This window comes from Acyrthosiphon pisum, chromosome A3 (genome assembly GCF_005508785.2).
Source record: "Acyrthosiphon pisum isolate AL4f chromosome A3, pea_aphid_22Mar2018_4r6ur, whole genome shotgun sequence".
NCBI classification, from domain to species: domain Eukaryota; kingdom Metazoa; phylum Arthropoda; class Insecta; order Hemiptera; family Aphididae; genus Acyrthosiphon; species Acyrthosiphon pisum.
The window spans coordinates 8,671,658-8,698,193 of record NC_042496.1 but is presented as its reverse complement, the minus strand read 5'-3'; the positions used below and the strand labels follow the sequence as shown (position 1 = coordinate 8,698,193).

The 26,536-nt window shown below is 32.2% G+C and overlaps 1 protein-coding gene across 1 annotated transcript in view; it reads left to right on the top strand.

Annotated features, from left to right (window-relative positions):
- The window catches only part of LOC100168401, a 28,435-nt gene extending 3,931 nt beyond the window's left edge, over window positions 1-24,504 (top strand). Inside the window, exons 2-6 of the mRNA XM_001952823.5 lie at window positions 8,295-8,361; window positions 19,719-20,178; window positions 20,461-20,583; window positions 21,788-22,263; window positions 22,850-24,504. Coding sequence (XP_001952858.2) covers window positions 8,296-8,361; window positions 19,719-20,178; window positions 20,461-20,583; window positions 21,788-22,263; window positions 22,850-23,482 — 1,758 coding nt within the window. The 5' untranslated portion in view covers window position 8,295 and the 3' untranslated portion in view covers window positions 23,483-24,504. The remainder of the gene's footprint in view (window positions 1-8,294; window positions 8,362-19,718; window positions 20,179-20,460; window positions 20,584-21,787; window positions 22,264-22,849) is intronic.
- The last annotated feature ends 2,032 nt before the right edge of the window (window positions 24,505-26,536 follow it).

Sequence of the window (26,536 nt, the reverse complement as noted above, 5' to 3'; positions counted from 1 at the left end):
TAATCATTTCCTAGTCCACTTATTAGTCATGCACTCATATATGCGCGCGCTTACTTACACTCGCAGACACGCACACACGTGTCCGGTGTGATGCTTTCAGAGCATAAAGCGCATAATTTGTATACATATAATACGCTTCGCCTAATTGTTTCCAACAATACGTGTATAAGTTTTATACTTATACAATATAATTTTATATGGTTCTGTGGGTCCTATACGTAAAATTAATTAATAAAACGAGTACCTCACTCAGTTTTATCGTATAAACTTAATCGTTCTTCTCGAACAAACCGACGGTTTTTATTTTTGTTGTTAATAGTAGATATATATATAGGTGTATGGCTTGGAAAAATGGTAGAGAAGTCAAGAATGTGTGATGCGTCGAGTTGAAAAATAAGTGATCATGTTGTATAATGGGGTTTGTACCTCAACAGTAAATTATCCGATTGAATTTGTACGTAATAATATGTATGTTGGTATAATATTCGACGGTGACGACTATATATATACAGGTATCTACATGAAATATATACAAGAGAAGTAAATAAGTATTATCCGTCTATTAATTAGAGGTCCGGTGGGGAGTTTAGGTATTTTCGGATTCGGTAAAAAAAATTCCGTCTCTGGTAATCCGGTTAGGACATCAGACAGGTTTGATAATGTCAGCCCCGGGGGCCCCCGTCCCGCGCGCAGTGTGCCCCACGTGTACCACCACATTATAATATTATGTGCAGCACACGCCCGGTCCCGGACTGCATATAGCTCACGGACGCGCAAGATCGCACGCGCTAGAACTTTGGACCGTCCTCAGCCGTCAGTTAATTTTAAATTCATAACAGGTCCGATACTGAATGTAAGAATGTCCGGAATTTGACCGACTGATGGGCACGCTTTCCAAATAATATTATAATATGTTTGTGGCTCGTGTAACAAACACGCGTGCAGGTACGATGACGTCACCCTCCGCGTGGTAAACCCGTCATCCGTCACTGACCGAAGCACAACTTTACCGTGAGACTCGGCTGGAAATATGACATTGTCCCTCCGGGTAGGTATATCCGAACTTAGGGTAGGGAGGTTATAATTATTGTAGCCGTCACCCCTCAATCAGCTTTCATCCAATGAACATTAAAATATTATTGTACGTCATATAGATTGGACCGTTTTTTCAGTGGTTGTTCCTCAGTTTCTCACACAGGCACGCATTGAGTAGGTATATAATGCAAACGTGGTATAATCATAAAGTAGACTATAGAATAACAATCTGCACCCTGCAATTTTCTACCAGAAACAAGGACGGTAAACATGGCCAGGCTAGACAATATATTTTATACACATCACTATAATAATACTAATTCATTGATGGTAGGTACTATTAATCATTCTTATCACCAAGTCTAAAACCGAACGAGAGCCCTTCCCAATCCGGGCATGCCCATATTCTCGCACTCATTATTTGATCGTGTTCACTAATTTACATGAATATAGTATTATACACGTGTGTTTTCATAATGTAAGTATATGTTGTGTACACACAACACACACGCTTTTCGTGTGCCGACCCCGCGACTGACGGTCTCGCAGCACGATTCTCGACCGGCTGCATTAGACTCGCGTATATATAAGCTATATACACGGTATTATTGTTATTATCAAACACGCGCATTGACGCAACGTGACAGCAATGTTAAAATTCATTAAATCCAGGACGGAACTGACAATGAGCCCACGGGCAAACAATGGGGATCCGCAGCCGCCGTGCGCGATTTGTGGGGCCGACTGCAGACCGACCGACCGATACCGACCGACGGGAGCTCTAATGCTCTATACGAGTACATCATACACATATGTGCAGCGTTATACGGCCGCGGAAAGTAGGTCGATACGCCGCAGAAATGAAAAACGAAACGAAATAAACAATGCATATACAAGACGCATATATATCCGATATCGCGTATTGATGTGTCAGTATACGTATAATCCGATTAAAATGAATGACAAAATGAAAATATTATCGTCGAAGAAAACCATTTGTCGACGGAAAAAAATAAAGTCCTCATATTATATTATCTATATACCTGCCTACGTATATTATCCTATACAGGCGCACGTATGTATCGTTTTCTTTTTTTAGCAGGATAAATGCTTCTCATTGATGCTGCGCACTGCATTATCGCGCGACACGCCTTGTGAAGAGCGACTCGTTTCCGCACGCACATAGTTTTTTTTTTTTTCCGAGAATCTTTAGCGGATTTAATAATTTATCCGGCGCGCTTAAAACGGAGGCTGCGCGAAAACCCGTTCCTCGCTTCCTCGGTTCTTTTAATACTATATAATATGTCTCCGTCCTTATCATCGACGCGTTCCCTCGTCGCACAGACGTATTATTATTGGTCATTCTTCTGTTTTTTTTTTCGCCAGCCGATCCATTCATTCGGTTTTCACGGCAGACGTCGATCAACGAAAGTAAATAAACACGACAGAAAAATCGTTGTAGGTACACGATGATGGACATAAAAACAATCATAGTAATAATAATACGCCCATGTCTCTTGCACCACGTCAGCGGCGTGGCGTACATAGTATTATATATTGCTGCAGGTACCTATATATATATATACGCGCGGCATACCGGATATACGGCCGATCCATTGACTACGAGTCCGCAGACTGCGCGCGCGTTATCGAGTTATTTCCGCGAATGAGGTTCCGACGAGGTACTACGTTGTTGTTGCAATAAAATAAAATAAAACTCAGAGATCTCGAAACTGCTACAGCCCGCAGTTGTAAAAAACTAAAAAACCTTACGACCTCCTATACCGGCGGTGTATTATAATGATAATTGATAAATGCGGTTTTATGGCCAACCGTTTTATTTTGTTTTCCGTTTTTCCAGTTTAGAACACTGCAACTGTTTGTCTGTTTGCACACACACGCTCCTGTATAATGATATCATAATATAATACTACGTTTCCACGTGATCAATCACCTACATAATGTATTCCCACGTGATGAGTAAACAATTTTGCTTCCCGCCGAATATATCAGCCGCGACGATCAAAAAATTATAAATAATTATAATATTGACTTCTAGCGGCTGCAACAGAACGAATGCGCGTGTGGTACTGTGGTTTATACACACATTGTTACAACGGAATATCGATGTTATACCGACGCTTTTTATTTCTTGCACAGCGTCTAAACTGGGCCCGTTATAATAAAGGTACCCGTGAAACGGACACAGGTTGTAAAAATCAAATTATCAACAATTGTTTGAACAGAATCAATAAGGTGTGTGGCGATTTCTAAACGCATACGGAAACTCATCTGACATACATAATAATAATATATTGTGCTTGGTGGCCTATGTCATGTCGTCATACGGTGTGCAGAGTGATTCAAACTAATTAATTATATTAGATTCTCGTGTTGTATAATAATGCCAAGATGAGCGTGGGCGGATTTGTTGGCCTAGAATATACTATTATGGTTTATAATATATATGTACAATACGGAGTAGTATAAACATTTATGCTCTGAAAATCACTCAGGCACATTGGTATACGCGCATTTAAAACGTACTTTGATATATTATTCTCCATATTTCTTTATTCACACAAATTCCGACTCGGCCGTACAAAGTTAACCTACTATAATCTGTTTAAACGTGAAAAACGTTTTTATAAAAATAAAAAAATAAATATTTAATATGTAGGTAGGTGCATAAGTACATTGTATGGGTATTACATTCAATATTGATTATAATATAATATATCAATTTCTTAAGATATATCCATGTATCTCGTTAAAATTTGTGTACCTAATATTTTGCAGTCCTCAATTAAATAAAACTAGTTTTAAAGACAAAAAAGTACCAATTATACCTATATCTTTAATATTAAACATTTTATTCAAATTTTTGTTAGATAGGTAGTAATTTGATCGTAATCTTGTTTTTAGTATTCATGAGATATTTAACAGATGTATTTTTTTTAAATATTTCGTCTCAAACAATATAAATATATTTTCAAGTTTTAAGAACACCAATGAAAATTGTAGAAACAAAAATACCTTAATCCGATAAATTAGTTAGTTTTATAAATGAATAACTATCGTTATTCAATAATGATTAATAAATAAACAATATAATAATGATTTCTATACTTAAACCTATTATAATTGTATAAAAATATTATTTTTTTTTTGTTATCTTAGGTTATACAATTATAAATAAAAAAATAAAAATTATGATTAATTAATTCTGCATAATATTCAACATTTCGAATAGGTACCGTATATAACTTTTTAAACACTGCGTAATTAGGTATTATTTATTTTTATACCTCTATCCGTGTAATGGATAGTATAGTTTAAAAACATAAAATACTATTAAGATATGTTTGCATAAAACGTACCTTGCAGAAAAATAAGGAACCTAACCTACCTTTATGATATTTTCATCAGTCTTCCGGATAAGTAATTTTCTATATAAGAATTAATGTTGCACATTGGCGTAAAATCTTTCGTGACAAATTTGAAGCTTTCATGATACATTATATATTATACGAGCCGTTTATTCAAAATTTCTCTGAATAAAATAACTTACCATACAATATTAACGGTCGTAAAATCTGAATATAAATTTGTGGAGAAAAAATTGGCAATGATATGTGAAAAAAATTTAAAAATGTGCCAAGTGCTACAGACGACTGCAGATTGTTGTATACACCCATTTATACATAATATGATATATAGCTCGCACAGATATCATAAACATCCGACGATGTTCAACGTCCATTCGGATGGTTAATACTAAATTTATATTAATTACCTATGGGTATATCCAATATAGCAATATATGCGTCCACGGCATGTTAGACGTTAGTTTATACAATAAACATATAGCGGTTGTGGCGATCGTCATCTATAGTGTAATTTATATATTTAATATTTATATATATATATATATTATAAATACACAGCATCCCATAACAATAATATATGCATTTATGCGTGTAATAGTGCCGAGAGTGAGCATCCTATTATAATATACCTAGGGATAATATATGAATTGTAATTTGTAAATGACTTTGGCCGGACGTGGTTTTCCGCACGCGTGCTCTATCTCTATATCTCTTGACGTATATTGTTAAATTTTACGATAAGACGGTGGTAGGTATATATATATATATATATATATATATTAACCTAACCCAACCTGACAACCTAACCTAGCTTAACCTACCTATATATAAAGATATAATGTGTATATATACCTCCGTATTAAATAGGGAAAATAAATTCTCGACGAGGGTTTGTCAGATTATAATATATGAACGTCGTTATAGCGAAATGAAAAAAAAATACATAAAAAAAAGGGGAAAAAAACCGCGAGCTCGTGGTTATAATATCGTCGCGCAAACGATTCCGGGAACAAGCGGTGCATGCAGCACTGCAGACGGGCTGGACACGGACTTAATTACGTACTGATGGCACGTATTACGGCTGTCGCCATCCCCCCCTTACCGCTCGTCCAACCACCCCGCCCCACCCGACCATCGTACTCGCGCGCAGGTGTCAGTGTCGTGTGAATACCCTCCGCCACCGTCGCCACTTCCGACCCATACCGTCTGTGCGATTTTTTTCTATATATATATATATATAGTCATATAGATATATTTATTATTTTTTTTTTTTATCTCTTTTACAGTTAAAAACGTCTCGCGCGCCATATCCGCCGCCGTCTAACCTGTACCTCATAATATGTTTATAGGTAATAATAATAATATATACTCAGCACGGCGACCGACCGACCGACCGCGGCGGGGCTGACGGACCGGACGAGGAAACAATCGTCGTCGTCGTCGTCGTCGTCGTTGCCACCGTCGCCGTCGCCGTCGAAATGACCGGCCGCGCGAGCTCACGGTTTTTACGATTATCTGTTTTTAACGAGTGCAACAAATCCACGCGCAACGGTACGGCCGTGTATTATATTATTAATTATTATTGTTATTGTAGGCACATGTATACACACGATTAAAATAATATTATTATAGGATGTAGGTACGCGGCGAACGACGATATAACGCAATAAATATACTTAGGGATTGGAATTTGAAATATTTGAAAATTGAAAATTTCCCTCCTCTCGAAATATTATAATAATAATGATAATAATAATTTATCCAACATAGCTTAGATCGGATACATAAATAAAAATTAGTTTAAATGATAATGTAAACAGAGCTGATTACCCCTAATACATATGTCAAATATTTTTTTTTATACGTAACCTGATATAGATAATTAAGGTATTGATTAGGTACACAATATAGTAAACATTGATAAATCAATGATTGGATTATATTTTAGTATTTTATTAACGTTAATAGCTGAGGTTCGGATAGTTATCACTTATCACTTAACAATTAGGTCTTTATTTATTGTTAATGAGCTTTTTGAGTCAAACGAAGCCGTTAAGGTTCAAAATGTATAAAAATGCATTAAATAACTTTGACTTACTAAAATTACTCTATTAACTAGGTATTTGCTTATTCTTCTTTCATTAGTAACTACGCATATTGATATTAATAATAATAAGTAAGAACTAATAAAACTACTATAATTTTATAAATATATAATATAATTTTAAATGATTATCAAACAATATAAAGTATAGATAACAAAATACTAAATAATATATTTAATAAATCATCAAACATTTTTTATTTTATTCTTAAAATGTGTTATGACAGAATGAGTTATGCTTATGAGTTTTAAACTTAAGGGTTGGGTCTTTATGAAGTACCTATGTTTGAATTGTTCGATATATCTATATTAACTATGGTTTCCGCCCTGGGCGATCCACAACAACATGTAATATGGTCTTTGTAAATCACATAATGGATGCATTTCGCCGTCAAGATCAAGTATATGTCATATACACTAACTTCTGTAAAGCTTTTGATCTAGTAAATTATACAGTTCTTGTCAAAGTATTGACTGATCATGGCATTGGTTAACCACTCCTCTCCGGGTTTAAACTTTAAATCTTATTTGTTAAATAGGCAGCAGCTGGTTAAATCACATTACATAGGATTAATTATTTAGGATTAATTACATAGAATTAAATCGAAAATCACTGTACCGTCATCGGGAGTCCCTCAAGGTGCAATTTTATCACACTTCCTTTTTTCATTGTTGATAAATAGTGCACACTCTGTATTGATACATGCATCAATTACTTATGTTCCCTGACGATATAAAGCTCTACATAAACATACAGCCTAGTATTGATTGTGACAGATTGCAAACTAATCTTGATCGGTTGGTTAGTTGGGGAAATGGTCTTGACCTACAGGTTAATGTTTCAAAATGCCAAGTAATGACAAGCTAATCATTTCCAACAAAACGTATACCTAAGCCTAACTATATCGACTCTCCTTACTCCTATACCCTACTAACCTAACCTAACCTACTAGCTAATATAAACTTTAGAGTGCCTTCTCGTCAACTAAGAAATTCTACTTCCTTTTACATACCTACTGGCTACTACTAACCACTACTAACTATACTTATCTAATTCTCATATTCACCGTCTAATGCGTTTGGTCAATGAAAACTCTAACTTTGTCTACTGAGCACTATCTGATTAATTTAACATTTGAACATGTAACTTAAGATATTGTTAAAAATTGCATGTACTTACTAGTTACTATGTTTTGGGTTTCACAACCCGTTTTTTAATTGAAAAAAAAAAAAAAACTATAAATTATAAAGTAACGTCTTCTATATTATACCTATGTATGAACATACTTTTAATAATGCTTTCTCGCTCCAAGTTACTTATACAACAAGAATAATTTGATTTCGTTTTATTTTTATTTTTCACATAAATGAAATATTTCATGAAAATGTTATAACATTTTTTAAAGAAAACAAAAAATTCTTGAAATGTATAACCCTAAATTTATATTACACATAAATATAAAATATTACGTTATAATATATAAAGGATACGGTTTAATATTATTCACGCGTATGGACTTACCAGTATGATAGCAGTGAACCGGTATACGTAGATATTATATTATGTGCGAGCACGTGTATCTATAATGCCGCCGTCGCCGCCACCGCCTCCTCGTGTAGCGTGCGCGCGCTCAGCTGTCCGTTTGACGGTTGTGCCATTTAAAAAAAGAGAATAATAATAACGATATATTATCACGATAATATACCTATGCCGCCGCCTCTATATACGTTATTCTACATTTTTGTTATTATTATTTTGTTCACAGAATGATGCTAGAGATGGGCGACAAGACCGCCGCTGCATGGACCGCTTGGTGGATCCTCACGTTTTCTGTAAGTACATATATATATTTATAATATATTATTAAAATATATCATCGTGTGCGCATTAATATCGTTTCTATACCTACTTATCAGCTACCGCTACGCTGTTACCTGTAAGTGCACGATTTATTATTATTTTGTTGTTGTTACTATAGTTGTTGTAGTAGTTGTTATTTTAAATACAACAGTATTATAATAATATACATTATTATCAGACCGCACCGTCGCACGACCGCGCGTCGTACATTCATGTAAAGGTACTTTCCATTGCGATATTGCAGGAAATATACTGAGAATCTCGGGAGTTTTACAACATATTGTATACGTGTAAGGTAAACCAAAGATACGAGTGTTTTCGAGAAATATAATATAGCGAAATTGGACTTGGTTGGAAGGGTATGCACAAATGACCTTTAAGGTCTGAGATATTTACTCCCAGTAGGATTTGATTTGTATGGCAGTATGGCACCATTTGAGAAATTTGTCATTGTTAGTCGTAGGATCTAAATAAGACAAATAATTTTGGAAAGGCAAACTTGTTATACAAAATCTATACAACATGTTAAGTTCGATGAGTATTGGCGCCGTAAGTTTGAATGAAAAAATGTCTTTTGTGCATTAAAAACAGTCCATTTTAAATTCCTTAAAGTGTAATTTTTAAACGTGTTATACTCACCGGGTGGCAACTGATGGATACTTTTTAAACTAAAGCCATTAAATGTATATTTTGGAAATCACCTTTTTTTATAGATCTGAAACCCGCAACATTAGCCATAAGCTGTTTGTGGGGGGGTGGGGGAGTACGGTTAGATTCGAACACGTGTGCGTATGTATGCGGCAAGGATTTGTTAAAACAGATCCGGGTGATCACCCATCCGGGAACTGGTGACACTGGCTGGTGCTTACGCTCAGAACATATTTAGTGACGCCAAGCCACAAAATCACTTTCTGCTCAGTATCTGCAGAATTGGATATTAGGAGGTAACGGCGTATGGGCTTTTATACCATTATCGTTTAGCCACCTCAAAAAAATATTTTTAAATTAGCTTAGCAGGATAATTATGTGTATAATATATATCATTTAAAAAAATATATATTTATATAAAATCAATATCAAATCAATATAGTAATTATTGGGGTCTGGTGTGGTGCGGTGGTTGGCCACAGTCGCTAATGTTTGCTGCGGTTAAGCATCGTCCGTTCGGAGTCGTTAGCTCCTGGATGGCTGAACAACCGGATTTTTAGCGACGAATCCTCGCTCCAGATATACACGTGTTGCTCAAAAGTCAAAACCAACCGTAACCTCCCACCAAAAATAACCAAACCCCCCCTCCACCCAAACAAAAAAAATTAATAAAATAATATGCTATTAGCCATAGATGCCGATGCTTGAAAAACTAATAAAAAAAAATAGTGATTATTATTATTTACTGATTATTAAATAATATTTTAAGTCCAACTTTAATCTCAGAACTATAAGTACTAATAAAACCAAACATAATTAATAAATGATAAATAAACTGTTTGAGCCAATCAAAGAGGTTCAGTCTACCTGCAGCAGTGCAGCCTACTGATAAAAAAACAAAATAACCTTTTCACTAAAAAAAAAGTAATATTATGAAAACCTATGATAATTTTTATTTTTTAAAAGTGAATAATTCGTATATACATAAATAATTAATTCAAAGAAATCAAATCGGTATAGTTGTAAATACTAAATTGACTTGCAATACGAACCCTATAATATTTGGTTATGTATTAAAGCTGATTGCGAAAAATAAGTCGCGTATTATACGTTTAGAGATAGATTTAATATTATAAAACACATTTATACCCCAACCCCGTATAAACTATTCAGTATATAGTATACATATAAGATATATCCTGGACTACTGCAACAGGTATCTATTATCTATACTATACAGTCATAAGTCATATATTTAGGCACACGTGCGTTACACATACATCTTACCCGAACTCATATCATGTATAAACGGGGTGATCCATTTAATAGTTAGCAAAATAATGAGTATCTTGTACGTTAAATGGATCACCCGCCACCCGGTGTATATAATATTTGACCGGAGAATTGAACGAGTGTAAGTATATATACGACCTGTTGATGTATATATATCTACTTTTAGATAGTCCCACGAATTTTTTACCGTAGGTTATGTATTTTTGGGCATGATGAGAAAACGGGTCTATCACTATATAATATCACTACCTATATTATTATAATATATAATATTGCCGGGCGGAATATTCACAGAAATCGCCCGTTATATCTTCTAATATTATTATACGGTCGTTTGTGCAAACAGCGGTCCACCACCGTCGAACGCTACTCGGCGACGTTTCCGCGCGTAGGTTTTGCGCCAAATAGTCGAAATGTCACGCCGGGTCAAAGACATACGCCAACCGCCAACCGGAGGACCCTAATATACGCGTTTATTATATTTGTGTGTAGACGCACTCGTCTGCGCATATAATACACGCACTTAATAACTTTTGAAACTGGTAGGTATGTCCATGAAACGCGAAGCGTCCCATTAAAATAGCGTAATAATATTGTTTTATAAAACAGCAGTGGTAGAAAAAAAACTGTCGGACGACGTTTAACATAAATACATAATATCTAAATTTACATAAACATTTTTTTTTTTTTTATATTACAGGTTTTTTTTTTCAAGTTCTAGGACACGGCGAGTTTTAATAATATAATTACACTATATCATTCGGCAGGTTATAATATACGCCCAGGCGTTATTGTTCCCTCGGCGCTCGTTTCCTCTCCTCCGTTGCCTTTCTACGATATATATTAATACACACGTGTATAGTTATAGTAATAATAATAATATAATATGATGATATCTGATTTCGAACAACCGATTACGCGCGATATTCGATACGTACGGTTCAATGAGTATAGGTATAGGTAATAATAATACATAGATAGCTATACGGGCCATACGGGCTATTATAGGTCTAACCACCTACCGTACGCCAAATAATATAATATTATATATAATATAGCGTGTGTACCTCTCTATTCGTAAAGCCACCGATCTTTCGCCGTCAGCGTAATATATAATATTGAATTATTATTATTATTCTCGTCACTTCGTGTTTAGAACGTCCGTCGTATCATATTGTTATACACAAACTTATATTATTGTATAATGCACAATAATAATGTGGGAAAGTTAATCGATTTTTTTATCTCATCAAGTTAAGTTGGTATAGAAAAATGCAAGTTAAATAGGAAAAAAGGTAACTTGTAACTTCGTTAAGTTATAACTCAGTTACCTACATTTTTTTAAACTAAATTTTTACAATCCATGCCAATGCTCACTAAGATTTGATAAAATTATAAACAATATTGAATATCTACACAAAAAAAATATATTATGGTATAAATATTACAACATTTAACGCAAGCCCGGATTAAGAAGCGGACCAGGGGGGCAAGGCCTCCAGGCTCGATAGTTAGAATTTATTTAGGAGCCTCACATTTGTCCATTATTTTTTTCGTTATAGGGTATAATGATGCATAAATCACCTAAAAAAAAAAAATCGATGATTATTTAGCGAGGAAAAAAGCTTGTAAATTATAATGATACATTATTTATTATTTATTGCTATGTAACTAATACCTATATAATATATTTATTATAACACGTACCTAATATTAAATAATATATACTTTATTTTTTTTTTCGTAGAGGGCCTCATTTAAAATTTTGGCTCCTGCTGGGCCTCAAAATGCCTTAATCCTGGCTTGAGTCTTAACGTGACAATACAATTAATTGTTAGGGCCAGGTGTGGTTGGCCGCGGTCGCTATAATGTGTGCAGCGGTCAAGCACCGTAGTCCGGCGTCGCTAGCTCCCGGATGGGTGACCACCCGAGTTTTTAGTAACGAACCCTCACCTTACATAAACACGTATTACTCAAACCCAACCATAATATCCCCCCCCTCCCCGACCGATTACTCAATCATGGAAAAATGTAAACATGTTAAGTTAGAAATTAGGTACTAAGAAAAAAGTTTTGTTAAAAGTAACTTACCTTTAACTTTTTAAATAGTTTATGTCCAGCCTTATATAAATCAAAACATGTACGGTACATTATTGTAGTTAAATGGTGTCTCTGTGCCCCCCCCCCCCCAGGACAACGCTGAATAACATAGTACAGCAATAATAATTGCGCTCGACGATTAGCTACAATAATAATATGTCGTGGGTATATTATGTAGTACACACGCACAATTTTTTGTCTTTTGTTTCGCGAAACTGTTATTACGACGGTTTTACGGTAAAATATCCCCAGACGAAAAACGTCCGTATTTGTTCACTGCAGTAGATGCCAATTATATATTCATATAAATACCTATTATATACTTAGATATTACAATATTATAGAGACAACGTTAATAATTTTCGACAATTATTATATTACGTTATTTGCAATATACAGCCATTCTATGATATTATCGGTCACTGCGATTCACGTGGTCACAGGGAATCTGGATAATCGCAACAATAACGGATATATAAACATAATATGTAATAATACAATGTAAATATACCAGATACGTTGCCCTTCCTTCCATCAGTGTACGTTGATATTATTAAATTTTGTGATCATTGTCTTCGGTTAGTCTAGTCAATGGACGTGGGGTTGTTCTCTTCCTTCTTGTGAGGTCATAAGCAGGCGGTTCAAGTCACGTGCTTTACTGGTTACCTAAACTGGTGTACCGTTGGTTTTGAATGAAACACACAACTGGTTTTCGTGTGCTCCCTATGTTGAGCAACGGCTGTATATACATATATTCTATGTTTAGTTTTTTTTATTCTTTTTATTTTTTTCCATTATATATGGTATATAATATCTACGTTTACTGCAAGTTGCAACCGACAATGGCGTGCGTTAAGCTTCCACTTACGCGATTCACACACCCCTGGAGAGAATAAACTAAGACTTCTAGGAAGGTTAAAATGTTTTGGTAAATTATTACAACAAATATAATTGGAAAGACAATGAGTACTATAGTAGGTACTCACTGCAAAATACTGTTACAACTTATAACTATAATAATATAATGATCCAGCAGAAACGACGATGCGCATCTGCACATATTATTATTGCGCTGTTCGGGGCTGACTTTTCAACGGTCGTGCATCTGACCGCCACATTATAAAAAAAAAATATTTCTTGATCGATTCGACGTAAACGAATCACACACGATAATAGCATAATACCCATACAATTATTATATACACGTATAATACACACTCTTTGCACGTTCTAAACGGATACAAATTGTCAGCTTTCTTTTCCAGTTATTAATAATTAACGTTTGCCAATTATATATAAACTAGCTATGTATACGAAGAATGCAAGCACACGCGCGATGTATTATTTCGCATTCAATTGTATATATTTATATATACATATTATTATATATTGTATATGAATGATTTAATAAGCTTGAAACCAAGACACCAACTACTGGTTTTTTTTTTATGGGCTAATTTGCCAATAATGATATACTTAAACCACGTATAATATTCGAAGAAATTCAATAACCTGCAGTGTAATATGTACGGCATGCGTGTTTCTAGAAAATGTTAATCATGCTTTATTCAAATATTTTCATTAGAAAACCGATTTGACAATTTTACTATAATATTTCGTTATTGAAATGATTATAATAATGTACTTGAATACTTTTATATGCATAAATATATTACATACTATGCTATATTTACAGTACATATTATAGATAATATTATTATCTATATATAATCTGTCTGGATTATATATATGAATAGGATATAATAGGTATACCTAATAATTTATAGAAATATATGATACCTAATAAAATTGTATTCGACACGCTGTGCTGTGTAAAAATCTACTATTTATAATTATACACAATTTTTTCGTACTTTAAAACGTCATTATGTATTAACTAACCGGAACGAGGATTATATAGTATACAGTACAAGTCCTATGTTTATATTCAAACAAGATTATATATATCTTTATACTATACCAAAGACTTGAATCAAAATCATAGTGCTTAAAAAACGTATTTCGTTTTTAATTTATAAAGCAATTTATAATGAGGTAGTAATATAGTACCTAGGTAATATACTAAGTATTTAATTTTAAAACTGTATGGTTAATGATATTGTTTTTTTATATACATGTTTCATTAGACCGTTAATTTTGTATAGAATATATTTTTCAGTATCTTATAAACGCAAAAACCGTTTCTATATAATAAGTGTACCTACAGATCATTTATATGTTTGTACCTAGACATTATAGGTTATAAGAGATAAGTACCGTCAAAAAACGTGTAAATTGACTTCTTTAATATATTTTATAATTAGCATACTGTTTTCGTAGTTGTAAATAATTATATATTTTTTACTCTCATTTCCAAATTACACAAATTTACACGTAAAATGGGATTTTGTACGGTGCTTATCGACGGTGAAATTTAATGTTGTGCTATGTTGCCAAATACTAAATAGCGTGGTTTTCACAGTTGTATATTTAACAAAATAAAATTAATCTATAGTACGATGAACGGGCCAAAAAGCTTCCAAAAAATGTAAAACAGACAATTTAATAGTGCTGAATGCTAACCCACTCATACATGTAGGTACCTATAGAGTGCTGAGTGATACCTACTAATATTAATGGAGACCCATGTAGCATGTTGAAACAATGAAAACAATTAGTTTAATCACAATATAAAAAATATTGAATCGTGTAAGTGGAAGCTTAACGTATGTCATTGTCGGTCGCAACTTATAGTAAACGTATATGTAAATATATAATATTTCAAAAATAAAAAGAAGAAAACAACTAAACAAAGAATATAAGTTGTATATTATAGACATTGCTAAATATAAGAAGCATCTTATAAAATAATGGCTCTGTCTGGTTCAAAACTAAATACAATTATTTTAATGATGGTTTTTAACTATAGTTATGTGATTTTTTTGTTATCTGACTTAAATATTTAATTTAAAAGTTGTACAATTATAAATTTGACAATGTTGGAGTCTATAAGTACCGTACGCATACGTATACGCAATCGTGTTGTATTTAAAGATTCCTTTATTATTCCACATATTTAAATGCGCAATAATCGTATTGGAAAAAATGTAAAAAGTACCTACGCTATAAAATTCTATGTAAATTTACTGACCTTTTTCATAAATATTGACACAAATGATCAAAAATTTACACACAAATTAATTTCACGTTTATTCGCAAAAAATATTCATCCAGTTAAAAAATACAATTAATTAATAGAGTGACCTATACTGTAAGCATAACGTACATTTTTACAATATTGTACACATTTCAATTAATTTAAATTATTCACACATTTTATAGTTTAATATTATTATAAAAATAAATACATTTATTATAAATGTATAAGCCACATTCATATAGAATATAGATGCAATTAATACACTAGTAGATCTAGACGTTGAGGTTAATGAACGATCAAGTGTAATAGAGTAACTTCCTTATAAAATCATATTATATAGTAATAAAGACGTAAAAATGTTTGGACATTTTTATTTATTTTCTGCAGAGTAGGTACATACTAGCTATTACTGACAACTGCTTACAACTAATGGAAATATGATGATGATATTTGATCACATCTATAATTATATATTAAAATGTAGGTATATAGTATGTACTTTTAGTATCTAAATATCAGTTCAAAATCAACAATAATAATATAATATATATATAATATTATGCGAGACTGTGAGAGACCAAAATGAAAAAATTTGATTAAATGTAATATAATTTAAACGTCTTAAACCAACCATATTAATAATGATTATACCAATAATAAATTATAAATTAAATGTATTGTCATTATTTTATTTATCACTTTTAATTTCTTTTTAAAATTGAAAATTAAAAAAAAACATATATTTACAGTATTACACAAAAGAGGTAATGTGCCTATTATACCGTTAAAAATGTTAAAACATTTCTATCACTCGTGAAGATAAAAATTATATAAAGGTTTAACACAAGGTCTTACAATATTATTGATGAGTGAAATTTTATTTTCATCAATGATCTATTTTGCACATTCCATTATCACCAACATAATATTGAATTGTATTACCTACAATTGTACTTTTTAAAATTCAAATCACACATTTTCATTCGATCACATATTATTCGATTTCCCTTAACAAAACAATCCTGTTCTACTTTATGTATAATCAAATCTATTCATTATTTTCTTTTATATACGTACGTGATACATATAATATATGTATAGTATAATATCTATAATATATTATGCTTGTACCTATACCCGTAGCTAATACAAACACGAATTAGAAGATATAAATGACTAATTGTTACACACTATAATAGTCACTTAAATCTTTTCTTCGGATGTCATGAGAACTAAAATTGATTTGCTTAAACAATAATAACAAATTAATATAACATTTAGAATATATCAATGTTATCTTAAGAACTTTTGATGATAATATTGAGAACAAAATTGCTCAACTTATTAATAAAATGTATTTTTTATTTTACTCGACATTTTTAACACTTAAACATACCAGAAGCGTAAGATTTTTTTAATAAATTGTACTTCAAACGTACAAATGTGTTAATGCGTATGTAAGTATATTATAGGGTAAGGGTATTATAACACAATTAATGAAACTATTTTATTCTATATTTCTATGCCAATAATACTAATTACTAAGTATAGAAGTTAATTATTCTTTCTTTTTATATTAAACTAGACTATATCAGACTTTCTTATTCGTTAATAATTTTTTTGTGTATAATGTAGTTTATTAGGTAATGAGTTGTTTTTAATTTTTTTGAACGTAGGTACCTATATTATAATATAAATTTAACTCAATGTTCAATTATTCGTTTTAAAAATACAGGCACCGATGTATCCATATTTTTCATAAATTATGGTAATACTAGTGAGATGCGCAAAAATAATAACACCAGTACTATAGTAGAATAAAATTATTAAGTCTGTAAAGCTGGCTATTATAATTCACATAATTATTCTTATTATTTAATTGTCACCCACGATTAATTTATTGTATACAGTATACTAATAGTTTCGATAATTATTATTAAACAGAGCATAACGTGACGTATTTTATAAAGCAATTATTTTTCATTACCGTATACGTAGCTTAATTTGACAGTAATTTTGTGTTATTTTTATAACACTTAAAAACTAAAATATGCAGTCTTCTTCAAGTTTCGTTTAACCTAGATTATTTTATTATTCATATTTTATAAATTGAATAAAATGTTTATTAATGAAATTAATTTCTATTTGTATCATAATTGTGTTAATTAGTTTAAAAACATAATATTCTATAATATACAATACATAAAATACATAATATACAATAATATAATATATATATAATTTAATTATACAATTTGATTTCTAATAAAGATGATTAGATATTCAAAAAATGGTATGTATACATACTAACATTTTATTTTCGGGACTCAATTTATCTAGGAACTTTTTTTCCGGAACCCAGTTTACCTACATAAGGTACTTAAGATACTCACATAGACTAGTATGTTTTACACTTATCTATAACTGCCATAACTTTGACGAATACATCAATAAAAAAAATTTTATTATTATGCTATTTTTTTTTAATATGTCTTACACTTATAATTTATATACCATTTAAAATCGCTTTTCTATATTTTTATATATATTATTTACATTGACTAGTATGTTTACACTATTATATATCTGCCATAACTTCGACGAATAATTTGATTTTTATTATTATGTTATCTTTTTTAGTATGTTTTAAGCTTATAAACATTTGTTTATTAAATATTATTTATATACACATTCTCAATAAGAAAAAAATACAGTGATAATAAATATGTTTTTTCGTTTACTATGAAATTATTTCTGTGGGCGAAAACCAAATCACTCTTTTTTGTGTTTAGGTAAAAAAAGATCATTTGGGCAAAAACCAAAAGGTCGATAACATGTATGGCCAATTTGGGATCAATTTACCAATCTCGAAAATATAAATGGCTCAATTTTGGTTCTAGAGTAAAAATACCTATTGAATTAAAAAAAAAAATTCAATTAAAATTAAAATTGAATTAAAAATACCTATTAAAATTGAATTGTGACAATATTTGCGAGGACAAGTCGTTGCGTTTTTTTTCATTATACCCATTATACGTTCATTGTATCGTTTAGCTTTAGAAATAGCAACAATTTCAACAATTTTAAAATACCTTAAACTTTTCAAAATTTAAATTTAAAAAAAACTCACCCTCTTGACCTCCAAAATATTGTCATCTTTTAATTGTGTTTTAAGTGTTTTTGTTCTAACACCAAAATTGAATGAGTTTTATTCAGACAGCGTAAACACATTTTGTCTATGTGTAAGACGGAGACAAGTAGACAACACATGGCGGTGTAAATGGTCCTCTTAATATCAGTATATGAGTTATGAAGATAGTAACTTTATTTTGATTGCAAATTATTTGAACTATCAGGAATATTATATCATAATATTGTGTTTAATTAATAATATCGGACGTAAGAAAACATTACCATGTTATTAGGTAATATTAATTATATTTACAGCATACAATATAAATGTGTATATTATTTTAAACTACATACAAAATATATTTAATTTAAATAAAAACAAATTAAATTGTTTAATAAATTATCCTTTAACACCTACCTACCGAATAATTGACTTCAAACATAATATAAACATGAATCAACATGAATCGGCTGGTAAAATCCGATTAGGTACTTACGTAAAATTTACATTTGCGAAAACACGATTTGCGTTTATTTTTTTACAAAATATAACAAGAATCACTACAATACGATGCCTACAATTCCGTAGGTACGAAATAAGCTACCCCACACTGCCAAATTTATTAATATACAATTAATTTTTTTAATAATTATCAAATTAAATATTTTTTGTTAATTGTTAGACTCAAAAGAAATATGAAAATGTTTTAGGTAAAACAATCAAGACAACAAAAAAGTAAGAAACGTTTGCTATAATAATTAATTTGTATACTATAGTATATTATATCAACACATTTTAAACGTTTCATATTATGTGGTCGAGTGGCCAGCAAAATTGTAAATTGTAATTAATAATTTGCTTTATATAACACGTGTCATGGCGGGGAATAATCGTGGATACGCTATAGCTATTGACTATAGTAGAGCCCATATTATATTCTATCTTATCTATTAGTCCTTAAAATAACTAAATATTGTCTTTATTTCGTTTTGCAGTTGGTGCACAGCGCTGTGAGCGTTGGTGGTGGTGGAGGTGGTGGCGGTGCCAGTGACATTTGGCCGCTGGAGCGGCCCGATGGCATGCCGGTGATTCAGTCACTGGAGGTGATGTGTGGCAAGGACCACATGGACGTGCATTTGCAGTTCACACATCCGTTCGAAGGCATCGTTTCATCCAAGGGACAGTACGCTGACCCGCGGTGTGTGTACGTGCCGCCGTCCACCGGAAAGACGTTCTTCACTTTCCGCATAGCGTACGCGCGGTGTGGCACCAAGCCTGACCTCAACGGTCAATTCTACGAGAACACTGTGGTTGTCCAGTACGATAAGGACCTGCTGGAAGTGTGGGACGAGGCCAAGCGGTTGCGGTGCGAGTGGTACAATGATTACGAAAAGACTGCGTCCAAACCACCCATGGTCATCGCCGACCTGGACGTTATACAGTTGGACTTCAGAGGTGAGACAGCGAGAAAATTAAAATACATTAGTGCGTAGTGCTTATCAGTAAGCAAGCGTGATTTTATTTTCATTTTGATGAACGTTTTGTAAATCGAACTTCACTCAGATTCGTTTTCGGAACTAATTTAAAATTAAATCACACAACAGTGTCCTGATCACTATGACACTATGTATATATACATAATATTATTATATTATTATGTTTCTATATTATATCCGTACCAATTTACATACCATAATATTGATTAATAAATCGTATAATTGTTGACTGAAATACTAGGTGATAACGTCGATTGTTGGATGGAAATACAACACGGAAAAGGACCATGGGCTCCACCAGTTAGCGGTATAGTGCCTTTGGGTTCTACGTTAACGTTAGTGGTAGCCATCAATGATTATAGAGGTAATAAAATATAGCACTATAAAGTTATAAACATAACAGTACACAATTTTAAAATAGTATACTAACACTATATTAGGTACCTACTATAATATATTATAGTGCTATAGTATAGTATAGTATAGCATAGTGACATAGCGTATTAACAGTAATGTAAATACTATAAACTGTGGATGCCGTGTGATAGTATTCAGAAAATATTAAAGGGTAACCCCTCGTTGACTGCAGTGTCAATACATTTAATACAATGTATTAATAATTTTAGAATTGATCCATTTATTTTAAATTAAAACATTAAAATATATTTTTTAATGTTATTATAATTGAATTGGTATATCGATGTTTTCAAATATTACCTATCCAAAAACACTGTATTGAACTGTAAATATGGAACGTTACATATTGTATATAATTGAGTTGTCCCCTTATGAGAGGCAGCTGTTTTAATTCCATTAGCTACATTTTCACTGGAACCATACGAACAAAAACATCATGATTAGTAATAATAATTAGGGCAGAGGACTTTTGGAATTTACATATTTGTTTTACGCAATTATAAAAAATTGGGTCAGCTAGAAACAAAATTATTTCATGTTAAGACAAAACCACATCTTTAGTTTTATAATGCATATTAAATATTTTGCATGTTTATATATTGTTTGCTTTTTAACATAATATTTATGTTTATTTATTATTTTTGAGGCATATTAATTCTTTTGTTTAGGCTATTTTTGTAATTTTTTTTAAATAACGTTTATCAAAACGACAATATTTTATAATACTATTTCAGATTTTATGATTTGAAAACCCCCGTGCACTGCCACACTGACTGTAGGTCAATTGCAGAGTATTTAGTCAAAAAACGCGTCGTGTTTTATTTTACGTCGTTCTTGTTAGTTATTTTAGATGCAATTTATGTTTATTAAATGACATAAGACGATAAAAGCCATTTTTTGTGTATATTTCAAATCTATAATATGTCATTCTGTCCTAATAATAATTCATCTGAGTATTATTTTTTAAATAAAAAATAATGAAAACGGAATAAATATGGCACTGTCCTATGAAGGGACAAGTTTTTCGTGTTTACAGTTCAGAGTCCAAAAATATAGATACGACCATAGATCATACTAACCACATAAATATATTATACTATATCTAAAAAAAAAAACGCTTTAATTACCTATGTTTTGTTTTGCCTGAGCAGGTGAGTTTGACATGAGAGTGAAATCTTGCGCCGCGTCCGACGGAGGCGGGCACGTCATTCAGCTGACGGACGACCAGGGGTGCGTGTTAAGACCAAAAATGATTAGTGGGTTCCTCAAAGCTCGGACTTCAGACGAACGAGCGTCCGTCATCACTTACGCGTTCTTCCACGCCTTCAAGTTCCCGGATGCGCTTAGCGTGCATATCCGCTGCAAAGTGGAGATTTGCCGTCATGGTTGCCTGGATCACTGTCAGACAGACGAACGTGCATCGGCCGGACATTTACTTCAGCAGCAGCAACAGCAACAGCTCCAGTATGGGCCGGTGGATAGGAAGGACCAGCAAAACGATCGGTTGGACTACGTCCAAACGGTCGTGGTCAACACGGACCAGCCCAGTGCTCAAGCGCAGATGGCGGTGCACACTCCGTTCGATACCACCAGTCACAATAACAAGCCACAACCTGGTCAAAACAAGGTACGATACCAAATAAATATCTTCTTTATTCCCACATTTTTTATAGGTATGTGTGTAGGTATATTATATGATTTGTCTTTTGTGTGCAACATTGGAGTTTTTCAATAGAGGAGCCAACATTTTATTCAGCCAGTCTATCTGAATAGTATAAATATAATCAACATATCTACGTATAAATGCATTACATAGACAGTTAAATTATTTAAATAAGACATTAAAAATGTATATTTCTATATCACTTAAGTCTAATAAAAACAATTACAATAATGAATGCATAATTTATCATGGACAAAAAATGTTAGGATGTGATTAAGTTTTATTTATAAATTTAAAAACCATCATAATTTTTTTCATATTTGAACATTTATTGAATGGCTTAAGGATTTTTTTACTGCATATTTATATGTATGTTATATGTAACAGCATTTTTATTAGTACGCAAACCGGCAAACCTACGAGTAATTTAATGAATTAAACATATTGGAAAGTTGGAAATAGCTTTTTTATGCATACAAAAAACAATCTACAGATACATTACCTTACATTACCCTTGTATTTGATTAAAAACGAAAACGATTTTTCGCAGGAGACGTTGAATCGGGACGGTTTCCCGCACGGACCACGAAACCTTGACGACGGTGTAGTCGCACCATCGGAAGGCAGCGGCGATGAAAAACAGCAACCAGCCGCGACGCCAGCGTCCTCCAATAACGGAACAGCGGGTGACCAGACGGCCTCGGGCGTCGCGCATCTGCAGAGGCGCCGGCGCCGGCGTTCTGTGAACGTTTCGGACGCTGGCAACGCGGATGTGGGCGTCAGTGGGTTGTACGACGTCATATCACAATCGGACCTGGCGTTCACGCCGGACACCAAGACGGACAGCGAGGCAGTAACCATATTCCAGGGACGGATCCGTGAGGACGTGGTGTACGGCATTTGCATGCCGGTACACGGGTTTGGCGCGCTGTTCGTAATGTTCGCGGGTTCAGCGATCGTGTCCGTTGTGGTGGCCGGGTTCCAGTTGCACAAGTACCAGGTGAGGCGGGAGACGCAAAAGATGATGTCCGTCCAGGCGCACCAGCACAGCGTGGCTGCGGCCGCCGTAGCCGCCGGTGGAGGTTACATACACAACTCGCTTGCCGGCATCGTGGCACTGAACAAACTGATCGCGTCCAAAACGGCCGCCGCCACCGCAGTCCAAACCAGACGAAACAGCTAATCGACTACTATTAATATTAATAATATTATATACTGCTATATATTATATACACATTACTACTACGATGACGACGACGATCAAGCTTTTCACACATAAAAACGAGATGGTTGTCATTATTATTATTATAAATTATCATCATCGTCAGTATCGTTGGTGCACATATAAATTACACGCATCTATAACGTTATCGTGGCTGGATTTATGGATATGGGGGAGAGGGGTGACCCATTGCATAAAAGCACACAGAATAATATAATTAAAAATATTTTTTCACTTTTTACTTACGCATAACCTAACTGAAAAGAGAAATAGATTTTCATTGATCTTTATTCTACAATTTTTTCCGAGATAATAATACTACTACACTAATATAATATTACCAGGGTCGTATTTAGGGGTGGAGGAAACCCCTGGTTGGTTGTTTCCCTGGTCCCTAATTTTGAGGGAGTGGACATTTCTTTTTTACTTATTATTGTTTTGATCCTCTCATAGTCTCATGACTCCATTAACTTAGTTACTTCCTACAGTTAATATTATAATATTTAATATTTTGATATTTTTTACCGTAATCTATACATAATATTGACATTATTTATTATATTGTAATTGAAGAATTGTGTGTGTCACAATCCAGGAAGATTTAAATTATTTTATTATACTTTTTTTTTTTTAACTGATAGATTCATTTTTACCAGTTAATTTGACGAAAAATCCCTAAACACGGCCCTGGATATAAGTGTATTCGTATCACTCTACATCGTTTATAAAGGCCTAACATGAACAAAAATACACAAAATATTATAGTCTACCATCAAAAATTTTCACTATTCGTTATACGAATTATATTATAATTTATAGTAGTATATTTAGATTCTTAATAAAGCTTTCCAGGGCAGCCCACCATATAATAAATTCCATCTTAGAACGTCATATTATACCTACCGCCACGTGCGAGCGTACATATATACTAAAATACTCCGACTTTTATTGTGATGTAATATATTATAGTACCCCTTGATGCTGACAGCATATATTTAAAAAGATATATTATAAATTTTTAAATTTTACACGTTTAAGAATATTGTAGTACCTATACATAATAATATAATAATGGACTAATATTATTATTATTATTATTTTATCGTATTGCGTTTGAATTAAGAAAATATTTTTTTAATTGGTGCTATATTCTAAATCAGCAATGGATATTTAACTTGGATACAACATGCATAATTATTTGTTATTTAAATAACTATATTAGCGGTTTGTTCAAGTACCTAATTTATACATAGATTACCGTTATATTTACTAATCTGTGGAAAAGAAAACTTATTAGACAATTCATTATTTTATTCCCCTTTTAGATCGTATGATTTAAGTTTAATTATGCTTTTGTAAATAAATATCTAAATACTGAATGATAGCAATCAAAACTAGATAATTTTGTTATTATTTAATATATTATTTTAATATTTAATAGTTTAATATTGTGTAGTCATGAAACTGGCCAGTTCTTCGTAATAACGGTTGAAGTTTTATTTACAAATTTAGCAAATTTTATCATCTAGTTAAACCAAAATTGTTTGCGACTTAAAAATTAAATTCTTAAAGTTAGTTTAAGTTGCATTTATGAAACGGCGTTTCTTACAGGTGAAACATGTAGGTACAGCCATGCAAACGACATCTTATTTTAAATGAAAATATACTATAGTCTATACTCTATAGTATAATATTAAAATAATATATAGTATATTATACTATTTGCATCTGATTTACAACACCCGTTGGCATTTTTTACTTAATAATTAAGTTCTTGTAAATATTTTATTATTATTGTGTAGTTATGATTTATTATGTTTAGCGTGAAATTGTTTTGCTCAGCATTTTGATGAGGGGTGAACAGAATGAAAATGGAGTTTTTCTTAATTTTAATGACATTTGTATATTATTATCTGAATTTAATCCACAGAAACTAAATAAGTCTTGTAATTTGTCATACTATTTTAAATTTATTTCAATTGAAAATAAAAAGTTTTTAAACATACTTAAATCAAAAAACTCAACTTTTTACATAACTACCTAATCGTACTATACTTCTTAGTTAAATTCTGGTTTCAAAAAGTAGTATGAATATTATTGAGTTATTCAAAAAAATTAAAAGTTATAAAATAGGTAATGCAATTTTAGTAATTATCTAATCCATTTTTACTCTGAGCCTCACATAATATTGTAATCTTATATTTTATGGTATAATTTTTACTGCGTTAATTTTTTTTTTATATATTTATAAATATTTTGTTATTATCATAAAATTAATAACTGTATTATGTAAATAAATTTTAAACAAGTTTTCTAATTTTATTTTATTTATTATAACTATTTGAATCTGAATCAAATACACTGTTAAATACACATAGCATAATGGTTTTTAGTTTTTATGCATAATATAATATATAGGTACCCATGGATTAAATACACACCGATATAATGATTTATACGACGGTTACCCTGTGACCAACTTGAGGTGATGTTGCATAGCAAGTCGATGGATATTTTTGATTTTTTGTCCGAGCCACAACTAGCCACAAGATATTTCATTCCAAATTACACTCATTCAAATCCTATAATATTTCAATTGCCCTCAAAAATGTCTCAGTATAATCCACCTCCCCTGCGGGCTAAATCGTAGTCAAGTGGATAAGTACCGGGAGTTGTGCCACTGGTCAATGATCAATATAATAAAATAAGGTATTAAAAAATAACTAATTTTGGTCAGTTAAAAATTACACAGAAACGATTTTTTAATTTATTATGTGGACATTAATAAAATAAAAATTCCAATAGTAGGTATTTCTGTCATTTCATGACTGTACTATGTCAGTATCAAAGCAGAATCGACCTGGAAACGACGTTTTTTTTATAGGGCCCCTTTACAAAACTGATCCCCAGGCCTTTGGTGTGCCAGGCCGACACTGTATCAAAGTTAAAATTAACTAACATAGAAGGAATTTTTGTACTTTATTAGTTATTAGAAAGTCCAAATTATTTAAAATA